Source organism: Stigmatopora nigra, chromosome 20 (assembly GCF_051989575.1).
Source record: "Stigmatopora nigra isolate UIUO_SnigA chromosome 20, RoL_Snig_1.1, whole genome shotgun sequence".
Lineage (NCBI taxonomy): Eukaryota > Metazoa > Chordata > Actinopteri > Syngnathiformes > Syngnathidae > Stigmatopora > Stigmatopora nigra.
This window is the reverse complement of record NC_135527.1, coordinates 1,747,441-1,759,025: the sequence shown is the minus strand read 5'-3', so window position 1 is coordinate 1,759,025 and position 11,585 is coordinate 1,747,441. Positions and strand designations below refer to the sequence as shown.

At 39.2% G+C, this 11,585-nt stretch overlaps 1 protein-coding gene and 1 long non-coding RNA gene across 2 annotated transcripts in view; one reads left to right on the top strand and one right to left on the bottom strand.

Annotated features, from left to right (window-relative positions):
• Positions 1-6,897: 6,897 nt before the first annotated feature.
• On the bottom strand, positions 6,898-10,797 carry LOC144213461 (uncharacterized). The gene is made up of 2 exons (XM_077741942.1): positions 10,509-10,797; positions 6,898-9,126 (listed from the first exon to the last, which is right to left on the bottom strand). The coding sequence occupies exons 1-2, from the start codon at positions 10,513-10,515 to the stop codon at positions 7,844-7,846; spliced, it is 1,290 nt and encodes a 429-aa protein (XP_077598068.1). The 5' UTR covers positions 10,516-10,797; the 3' UTR covers positions 6,898-7,843.
• Positions 10,555-11,585, top strand: part of LOC144213477 (uncharacterized) — a 6,535-nt gene continuing 5,504 nt past the window's right edge. The window contains exon 1 of the long non-coding RNA XR_013329980.1: positions 10,555-10,835. This is a non-coding gene — a long non-coding RNA (uncharacterized LOC144213477). The remainder of the gene's footprint in view (positions 10,836-11,585) is intronic.

Below are 11,585 nucleotides of genomic sequence, written 5' to 3'. Positions count from 1 at the left end.
TAATGATAGATCTGAAATACAACTTTAGGAGCAGTTTAAGAAACAGTGAGATAAATTTAGTAGGAAAATGGTTTATTACCAAATTGCAAAGTGGAGAGTGAGAGCTCTAATAATGGAGTCCTGTTCAGCGCGATGTTCTTGCAACTCCAGTCGAATGACCAGTGAATGTGTCTTAAATACAAACAAAACTTACAGTTGTCGCTAGGACTTTAGACAGATACGTTTCAGTCATTTGCAGGGCAAAAATTAATTGATCAGTGTCGGACAGTTGAGTATTTGGGCTGACATGTCAACCCAATCACAAGACTAAGAATGATTATTCTGTCAGACAGTTGGGTGTTCATGCTGACATGTCAGCCATAAGGATGACTACGATGCTGTTATACTTACAAAAACTAATACAATAGGAACAAGACATTGCAAAGAGACTTTGTCTTACCCTACAATTAATACTGTTTTTGAATGGTTGGATTGTTTAAAATACTTTAACGTAGGAGGTTGGTTCGGTACCAGGTGTGGGGTTAAAGAAAGAGAAAAGGATGGGATATTTTACAATATTATGGCATATTGGTGACAATTTGTGGTTTCATTATTAAACATTGAAAATTGTAATTAGGAGATGCCGGATAGAAGGTGGAGTTCTCTAATTTAATTATTGTAGATTTTTATTGTGGTAACAGAGAGCTATAGGTAGCTCTTCTCATAAGTACACATCATATGAGGTGATTTGCAAATTATATCTTAGGTATTGAGAGTTATTTAGTGATATCAGAAATGACATTGACAATGCTGAAATGGCATGAGAAAACTCATGGCCTTCGTCCAAATTATTAGGTAAATGGTACCTGGCTGGGGTAGGTAAAATAATTGATTTAGGATAGGCATAATTTCCCTCGGACTGAGGGAACATGGTTTTTTAAGTGCATAGAAGAACATTTAGGTTCCCTGTTTGTCCTGAGCGGAGGAAATATGCTTTGGCATAGGTCATATTGATGACTATAAGGATATTATTATTATTGATACAACCAAGTCAAGTGATAAGAGGGAATGGAGCAATTGTCCAAATTCCAAAATCTATTTGGCACGGAATGCCCAAAATCTGGTGGGGCCTTTCATGGTATGAAACAAATGAGATTATGTCTATGTTCAAAAATAGCATCTCTCAATGATAAAATAGCAAACTTTGAGTAACGCTTTAGGTAGATGGGTTGTCTGGGAATAAAATGGGATGGGCAAAATTCGAACATAATGCGTGGTATATTGACGATGATTAAAACAAATTTTAGAGGTGAAACAATTGCCACCTCAATTAACAAACAGCTAAACTGGTAGCATTAAATAGGGGATAACTTAATGCAAATCTTGGAGGTGAATTTTTTTTACAAACGGTTAAAATACTTGAGTGGGGGTGCGTGTGTTTCAATGAGTCACAACTTTTCCGTTATTGCATTATTGGCAAACAGATAGTTAATCACAGCCACTCGCATGACAGTCGCTCATGCTGACTGACTGGGGCGATGAACGGCGGCACTTTAACTTCCAAAACAAATTTCTATTTGTAGATGTGTGGCACGCGAAACAAATGCATTAATTACTTGGTTCCTTCTGGAATGAATATTGCTGATAGGGCAGCAAAAGGGGGTGGGGTTACCAAGAAGCCCGACTGGGGATGGTGGTTTACACCTGTGATGAAAATTTACGGGCCACTGATGTATGGGTAAACGACCCAAATTAAAGAACTGGTGGTTTGCGCATCAACCTTGTGGTTCAAAGATCTACGTCCTACGAATTAATGCGGGGTGGATCCAAACCTTCCAGAGTGTGGAGTATTCCTGGCGTCCTCAAGAATTCGTGGGTTTTCTCCAGGTTCTCCAGTTTACTCCCACAAAACGAAATTAAGGATGAATTTAGGTTGAACACTCTAAATTCCTCCTATTGAAAATGAAAATCAGACATAGGCATTGTCGTCATCATTGACTTGACAAAAAGCCCAGTAGTCATCATACCGAGCAAAGCGTATGACGAAATTGGATAGTGCTTCTCCACAAGTTCGTCTTCCCAGGCAAGACCCATTAATGACATATTCATACTTGTTAGCTTTCCGCCTCCTTGAGCGCCATCAATCTGGCGACCGCAAGTTGCCTCACCGATGCCAACAAGAATAAGATGGATCACTTACCTCTCATTGTCTTCTTACTTACCCTTCCTCAGTCAGCCTGTAGAAGGCAGATCCACGCCAAACGACCTTCCTGTTACTTCACTGCGACTTAATTTCATAGAAGGGATTTGTGTTGTCGTCACGTCTCGAGTTGCTGTCGGTTCAGAGTCCTGATGGCTGTTGGGAAAAAGCTGTCCTTGAGCCTGTTTGTCCGTGCTTTGTAGGACCTGTAGCGTCTGCCAGATGGAAGCAACTGGAATAGGCCGTGTCCAGGATGGTACGGGTCTATTATGAGTGTGAGCGTGGATAATGGTCTGTCTTTTTGTGTTTTTTGATTGGCACGCCTGCGAGATATAGTCTATCAATAAAATATCAAGGTGGAAAAAAATTTGGGAATTTGGAATTTATTTCTGAAATCGCCAATAGGCCTTGGGGATGGCGTGACAGATTGGTACAAAAACAAATTGGAACCTCACCTTGCCTAGCTTGAGTCATGGTAAGTCCTATGTCTCGACAGGGGGATGGTAGCATTGCTACAACCGCACTACAAAACTTATGGTTTTAATCTTTCGGCTTTTTTTTTTTTTTTTAGCAGAGCATGTTTGACTTGTGCTTGCCATAACCCCCATGGGGCTGTGCGGCCAAAATTGGGCAATTCCCAAAAGCTACATATGCATTTCAAAAGATACATATGGATTTTATTGAATTAAGTAAGATATCATTCCACGATACGGAATTCCAGAAACCATCTGTAGTTATAATGGCACCCATTTTGTTAATAGAATAATTAAAGGAATTGGCACTAGGTTCCATATTTCGTTGCGAATTAATGGAAATATAAAAAATAGAATGAAAAAATGCATGGAGGAAACAAAAAGGCCGTGGACAAAGTGTATTGATTTAGTAAAATTATATATTAACATCACAACTTCAAATGGATTAACCCTGTCCTGTTTGGTAGACCTAACAATTGTCATTATTCACTACACAATGGGAATTGGATGATGAGGCAAATCTAGCAGACTACATGAGAAAATCTTTAGAAAAACACACCAAAATTAAGCTACCAGAAGGACATTTTGCTTCTTAACAGGAAACGGACAAAGCGACGGTGATTCCTGGAGACTGGGTGCAGATACGCAGCATGAAAAAAGTCGTTGCCATGGAGACTTGCCACTGATTAATCAGACTTTGCCCAAAGTTCGGTCGTTGTCATAGAAACCATACCCTGTTTTGCTATATAAAGACTGACCCAATGTTCATTCAGAGAGAACTGCGAGGACGACAGATTGTGAGTGGTTCGAGCATGCTCCTGAAGTTGTATTTTCAGATCTATCACTAACCACACCAACAGCTATCAAAATGGCTGAGAGCGGAACCTGGGTTCACATTTCCCACAGTAGGAAGGTTGTCTCAATTGAAACGTTTTAAGAGGAAAACAAAAAGTCATGTTAAAAACAATTATTGACCTTGCAGCAATGGGATTAATGATTGTGATTCTATTCCTCTCCACAGTAGGGCTGTTTTCCCCAGTTGGAGAGAAAGGCGGAGGCGTTTAAATTTGGGATACACCTTCTTACGGGAGGGTAAAAAGAGCAACAATTACATTTACATTTGATTAACATTACCTACTAAATCAAATTTCCAGACATGCATTCGAGATGTCCCCCCATCCGATTGAGCACAAAACAATGTTTTGCCTTCCATACAATAAGACTGCAGTTATCTTCCTTTCTTGGGAAAATGTATTTGGACTCGGCAACATTCCTGTTCCCATACAAGGGATCAGCCTACGGTGGGGAATGTGTGGTACATAACAGCCCAAAACAGAGATTGGTAAAGCCTTGTTGCAGAAACTGGTCAAGATTGGAAAGCTTGGACTGACAGATTAACTTGTGGCATTTATTTCTGCAAAGGGATTTCCCAAACGGGGGATAATTGGGTGCTGTTAATGGAAAATGCAGCTAGTGCCATAAATCAAAACTGCAGTGTAAAGAGGAGGCACTAGCATTATGTGGAGCTGCTTTTACACTGTAAAAGGGTGGTCTCAGTTGAAACGTTGAGGGGACGGGTAAGATTAGCTTTCTGACTTAATAAAATGCGGAAACCACTCCAATATTGATTGGAAAGATTATTGCTCAGCAAGCAATACCATAAAACTATAGGGAACTCGTCTTGACATGGTCGCCGGCGTTCTAAAACAAACTGCACCCCTGATACCATGTCCTGACCTACGGTGGTGGTGTGGTGGAGATAGATTATACGACTCCTGCTGAAACGGGGCAGGATTATGTGCTTTTGGTCTCACTGCTCCAGGGTCTGTTTTTCGATTTACAGTGGAGGAGATACAATTGGCTGCTCAGAAATCCAGTGTGGTGGAGGGTCCCTGCCGATGGCGTCGAGCGGCATGGAGGGAGGGAGATCCAACATACATTGATGCGATTGGCATCCCAATGAGTATAAGCTGGCTAATCAGATCGCAGCAGGATGGGAGTCCCCAAACAAAAATGTGGATAGGATAAATTACCTGCATTACAATGTTCAAACACTTGGAAATTATACTGAACAGGGATTTGTGGCCATAAAGAAGCAACTCGCAGCTACCAGTCTGTTGCGTTCCAGGATCACATAGCGGTGGAGATGCTCCTTGCAGAGCAAAGGGGCGTGTGTGCAATGTTTGGAGAACAATGTTGCACCTTCATACCGAACAACACGTCACCCGGTGAGTCCCTCGCCAGGGTCATTAGTGGCCTACTGACCCTAAACCGCAATATGAAAAAGCATTCTGGAGTAGAGTTATCCGCTTGGACAGACTGGTGGGATAAGACCTTTGGAAAATATAAGGATTTGGCCATATCTGTTGTTTTCTGTAGCCATTTTTGCTACTACCTTGACATTTTGTGGGTGTTGTCTTATCCCCCGTTTGTGCTCCTTGCTAAGCCTTGCTACTGCAATTGCCCCTACAAATTCTAAATTACACGAATTAAATCCTCTGCTTATGAACGTACCGGGAGAGCAGTGAAGTCCAGGAGTCTGGTAATTTCGAGGACGAATTGGGCGAAAGTGATTGTTCTTTTTTTTTTTTTTAGACCAGCCATCCGAGTAAGGAGTGTGCGGGTAAAATTGAGGCAATCAACTGACATTCCCTTTTGTATTTGCCTTAAAATAATTTGTAGCAAACATATAATAAAAACTGGGGAATGTTAGGGTTATTCTGGGATACTATTATAAATGTGAGCATAAATCATATGTATATATTAATAAGTGCTTGCAACGGAGACAAACACTGTTACCGGAGGATACTTCCCCCTGCAGCTGGCTCTGAGGACGTTTAATCATTTTGGCCTATTCCGAGGACTATTGACCTTACATCTCACCCAGTCCCGGGCTCCGAGGACTGTTGATCTGGGTTTGTAATGAAGAGCCGTGAAGGACTCTTGATTCCAGCAGATGGCTATCAATCAGCTCCGGGAATACTCGCATATTGTTCTTACATTGTGACACCCTTTACGCTTCTTCTTTGGAATTGTTTTGTCTAATTATTAATCAATAACCTTGTAATTGTTTTGATTTAAGGCCTTAAAGCTGTACGAGAAATGACCGTACGGTAAAACCATTTGGCGGCGGAGACGAGGTCAGAATGTTCTCGCTTGATCAAGCTAATCATCAGAAATAGCAATTTAATTAAATATCTATAATTAAACCAGATGTCTGCTTTCAGTGTTTTATAATTATATTAAGGTATAATTATTGATGAACCTAACACCTACTTTCTGTTTTACGATCAAATTCAAATGATTATAGAACCCTGATTTTCCCCTTTTTAAAATCAATCAGAGCAATTTTTTAATCCAATTTTTTTCTTTTGTTTTTGGTTTAAATATACAAATATTTTCCGTTTTCCAATTTTAAAAAATATTTTGTTTCCATTTGAAATAAAAAACATGATTAAAAGACATTTTCCAATATTAAGAAAAAAAAACCTCAAATACACATTGCTTTAGATCTATAAAAAAACTGACTATTTGGGCTTTTGATCCAGTTCTTTTAATCCAATTTAGAAAAATTAAAAAAAATCTATATATTAGATCGAAAATGGTCCGGCCCACATGAAATGGCCTTGATGTTAATTGACAACCTTGCTCTAGAGTAAGCTAAGATTCCCCAAAATGATTTTTTTTTGCCGTAACATAACATTTTAGCTAGCTGACATTTGCATTTGCGGGTCTCACAAAAAAATCATGGCCACTTTGCACATGGCTGGTTAGCTCAGTTGGTCAGAGTGAGGTGCTAATGATGCCAAGGTCATGGGTTTGTCCTCCATTTGGGCCATGACCTCTCCATAGTCATTTGTTATTGCCTAGTATAATTTCTTTTGCCGTAACATAACAGTTAGCGAGCTGACATGTTGCATTTACGGGGATCCAACAAACATCATGACCAATTTGCAAATGGCCGGTTAGCTCAGTTGGTCAGAAAGTGGTGCTTAAAATGCAGTGGCAGGCCGTGCATTACACACCTGGACCTTCAGTAGTACTGCGTGTGAATCAATCCAACCCTCTGAGTATTTTACGTCTGTTGCTTTTCTGATGGAATTTGATTTTTATACATTCTTTACCTATCTGCTTCAATGTTTCTCCATGACAAAGCCTAAAGTCATGTCAAATTCATTCATTCATTTTCTGTACCCTCTGCCTCATTCACATTGAATGTAAGAAAAGGATGATCATAAATAATCATATAAGCAATGTAATTTTAGTTTATGTAGAAGTTTTTTTTTACTGGACAGTTTTTCTGGGGTCATTTTCTAAAGTTTCAGATGAGGATAACATAAATTGATGCAAAAACAATCGTCGTCTTCAACACCACAGGACTCAGTGAAAACATTTGAAGTTTATTTACTAGGTTTTGATTTATGAGAAAGGAGGATTAGGATATGGGAATTGAGTCTGTGTGTGAAATGGGCTTGTGATATTTTCAAATGGAATGTAGTTTTATTCTATGTCTTTTAAATGTGTGGGTCCTTTTGGATTTTCTGTTTAAACAATTGGGAAAAACAACTGTCACACGAGTACAGAAAATGGACATTTGAAATAAATAAATCGTACTGGAAAAAGAAAAAATGCTCCACTGTCTCTAACACAGGAGACTTTTTAAACAATTTCCAAAACAGGCCTTAATATGTGACTCAAAGTCATGTTTTGGTATACATTTCTGCAATATTGAGTACTTACTTGTGAGTACAGTGTCTTTCTCAAATTGATGAATTTATTGAATCCATATTGGCAGATTTACAACTATCCCCTAAATATCTAATAACACACAAAAACTAAAATTAGCTTTAAAAAAATATACAATTTATGAAATAAAAGAAATACACAAATATTGACAAAACAACTTATTTGCTGAGGACCTCTTGCTGCCTTTTTCTTACCGAGAGCGCTTCTACTGCTGCACTTATCCTCCCACTTAGCAAACGTACTCGCTCAAGCGCCACTGTGCCCACTATAGGAGGTATTGTGAAACTAACATTAAAATACAAAAAGAATACAGTGAAACTAAAATGTGGCCGTTACATATCAATTACCAGGTCAGTTTAGTTACATGCCAATCACATCCGTTTGGATATATATAAAAGTGTAATAGTACTACAAAATTAACCCAAAGTCAGTTCTGGTGAAGTTGTTAACTGCGCAAGGAAAAGTAGTTCTCCCCTTTGTGGATTCTCAAGTGCTTTTTTAAATTTTGCTTTTGAGAAAAGGCTTGACCACAGAATGAGCAGGAAAATGGTTTTTCACCAGTGTGGGTTCTCGTGTGCCTTTGTAAATGTTCCTTTCGAGAAAAGGCTTGACCACAAACAGAGCACGAAAATGTTTTTTCGCCAGTGTGGGTTCTTGTGTGACTAATTAAGCTTTTCTTCCGTGTGAATGTCTGACCACAAACTGAGCACGAAAAATGTTTTTCACCAGTATGGGTTATTGTGTGGGTTTTTAAGTCTTGCTGTTGAGAAAAGGCTTGGCCACAAACTGAGCACAAAAATGGCTTTTCACCCGTGTGTGTTCTTGTGTGCCTTTTTAAGTGTTGCTGTTGAGAAAATGCTTGATCACAAACTGAGCATGAAAATGGTTTTTCACCAGTGTGAGTTCTTGTGTGGCGTTTTAACTTGTGCTTGAGAGAGAACGATTTACCACAAATCGAGCACGAAAACATTTTTTCTCCAGTGTGAGTCCTTGTGTGAATGATTAAGTCCTGCTTTCGAAAGAAAGAGTGACCACAAATTGAGCAGGAAAATGATTTTCCATCAGCATGGGTTCTTGTGTGGCTTTTTAAGTTTGCTTTCTGTGTGAATGTTTTACCACAAACTGAGCACAAAAACGGTCTCTGCCCTATGTGGGTTGCCATATGTCTTTTCAAAGTAAACATTTTACCAAAGGTTTTCCCACACTGAGAACATTTGCAGAGTTTGCCGGCACTGGGATTTTTCTCAAGAACTTCATCGTCATCATTATCATAAAGCAAGTTGTCACTATCTGATGGAGAAGCAATAAAAGTTTCTTCTTCCCATCCTTTTGTTGAGTCGCTGCCGTGCAGAGGCTGTGCCCCTCTGCCAGCTACGCTTAGATCAACTTTAGTCTTGAAAGGCTCAGCAGTTGACCAAGTGACATCTTGCTGCTCCTCCTTTTTTATTAAAAGTTGCTCTTCTCTATTTTGCTCTTTAATTTGGGACCATGTTAAAATGTTTGTAGGCTCCGCCCCTATGCTGGCCACACCAAGATCATCTTCCCTCTTCAAGGACGCATCAGATGACCAGAAGACATCTTCTTCCTCCTTTTTTATTTGAAATTGCTCTTCTCTCTTTCTGTCTTGGGGGAACTCTGGCTCCTCCTCTTCGATTTGAGGGGGCTCAGCGTCCTCGTTGGCACCAGGAAACTCTGACACCTGCCCATCAGGACCATATTTTCTGAAACCTACAAAGACCCCAAGATACATTATATAGTTTATTAAACTGTCTATTATTGTAACTGGAGGTTCTTTATGTCAGACTGGGAATTTAGTTTTATACTTATATTGGCAGTCGTTAGGCTGGAAAGAGAGGACTAATATGCTGGTTGCTACAGTAACAAAGCTTAACAGAAGAGGATGCCATACATTTGTGATGTTGTCAACATAGCCCTACGGTAGTATTCTCATCAACAGCCAAAGGGGTTTAAAAGTTTTTAAGTGGGTTAAATGTATTTCACTAAGAATAGGACTATTGGTCAGTAAAGTAACCTCACGGGCCCTTAAAAATTTTCCAAATCTTTTTTTGAGCCTCTTCTTTGCAGATATGCCTAATACTATCTCTGCTGCTGCCCTCTGGCAGACGCTATAGGTCCCAAAAAGTACAGACAAATAGACTTAAGGAGTTTTTTTCAATTGTTATTGAAATTGTTATTTACTTTATAAGTGGTAAACTTCCCACCAAATTTGATGAAGATCGGATGGACAGTTAAAAATGTTCACCCAATTAGCATGCAATTGATAGATTTTAACAATAGGTGAATAGGGATTTAATGACTATTATTTAACATTGAGTGAAGGAGTACATACAGGATTTTCTAAACCATTCAACGCATCTTATTGAAATTTGATGTGTTGTTGCCACTTATAAAATAAACAATAATTCTTGTAAGTATTGCTTTAGAGATGGAATAAATATTGCCAAATTTTAATTCTCATAATGGATTGACTTTGCTTATAGTCTACATTAAAGTAGTATCCCTGTTTTGATGACTCAAAGACAAATCTGAGCAATATCAACATAATGCTGAGATGGTGTACTGTTATTTTATAAAAGTTGTGAAAATATGAAAGGAAGGTAACGGTTTACTATATAAATAAATAAGATATACTGCCACACCGGCTAAATAGCCATATGGGGCCATATAGGCTATTTGGCTGGTTACCGGCTCAGTACCCCCTGGGACTGACTATTTGACCGTTTACCGGCTACGGAGCCACTGCCGTTTTTTTTTTTTTAATTCCCGGGAAGAGCCCAGTCTGGTCTGTTTTAGTTTCCTCTTTTTTTGTTTGCATGATTATTATTTTTTTAATCAGTCAAATGACTTGGATCAACTTTGAAACTTCTGTCCACTTAAATAATTTGTTATTAGAAGCCGCTGGCCAGGCTGTTTATTGCAGCACGTCCACACAGATAGCATTTTTTCAGCACAATTGAAAATGAGGAAATTTAAACCAGTTAAAGCAAAATAATAATTAAAAAAACATCAATAAATAGCACAAGTCTGAAATCACCCTATATCTGTAAACATCGTTATATAATTTCGAGGCAAGTCAAAAGTCAACTCACCTGACATTTTCAGGTTTAATTATTGCTTTTTAGGCGATGCGTTGATGTTTATTCTCTTTATTAGCAGCTAACCTAGGCTAGGCTAAGCTAAACAAGTCGCACAGTTTCAACGTCCAACCAAACGACGGATTATTGGCGTGCGTTAAAATTTCCAACACCTTGAAGAGGCCAGGGTGAGATCATAGTGGCTCTTTTTTTATTTGAGGAAAGAAAAGCAAGTTAAAGGCTTTCAATCCCCGATTGTAGCGGGTGTCGGATTGCGACCGATCACTAACGCGCATGCGCGAACAACGTCATTTCCTCTGAGGGAATAAGCGCAAATAAAAGGTAAGGCATTGAAAGTTACTTTTAAACTTTTATCCAAGCAGCGCATCCATTTCCCATACCGCTTTTCCTTAGAGTGGTCGCGAAGGGTGCAAGATTCTATCCAAGCCGACGACGGGACAGCGGGTGGGGGGCACCCTAAATTAGTGGTCAGCCAATTGCAGTCCCAAGGAGAAGGACAACCATTCATATTACGATTGTTAGCAGACAAAATTTACAAAACACTGGAGATATTCATTTTTTGAATACAATTCTTTAAACAACTGTAATTCACAGCACTTTCAATTAGGTTTTGACATTATAACAGACTTTCACTTCAGCTCTATCTGAAATATCAAAGGTAATTTTAATTAGATGACACAGAGAACAATAAAAAGTGAATGCAATCATGTAAATGATGGTATAGTATAGTATTGGATACAATAGGCCATCAAGTCAATGTCAGCTGAGTTGATCAACTGTGTTGCCTGCAGGATTTTTATGTCCACCGGGTGTCACTGTGACGAAGAGAGATGTAATGGATCAGGGGTGGCCAACCCGCGGCTCGCGAGCCGCATGCGGCTCTTTGCCCGGTTTCATGCGGCTCTTACGTCCATATCAAAGTTTGTATTTGTGTTTTATTTTTTTTTTGCGTGTGCGCTTCGCTTGAGTTCAATACGGTATTTTCGTCCAATGCGCATGTGCTTGGGATGAAAATACCTCAAAGTTTCCCAGTAGGAGCAAGGTCATTTGAGTAAACGTTTTTAACAGAGT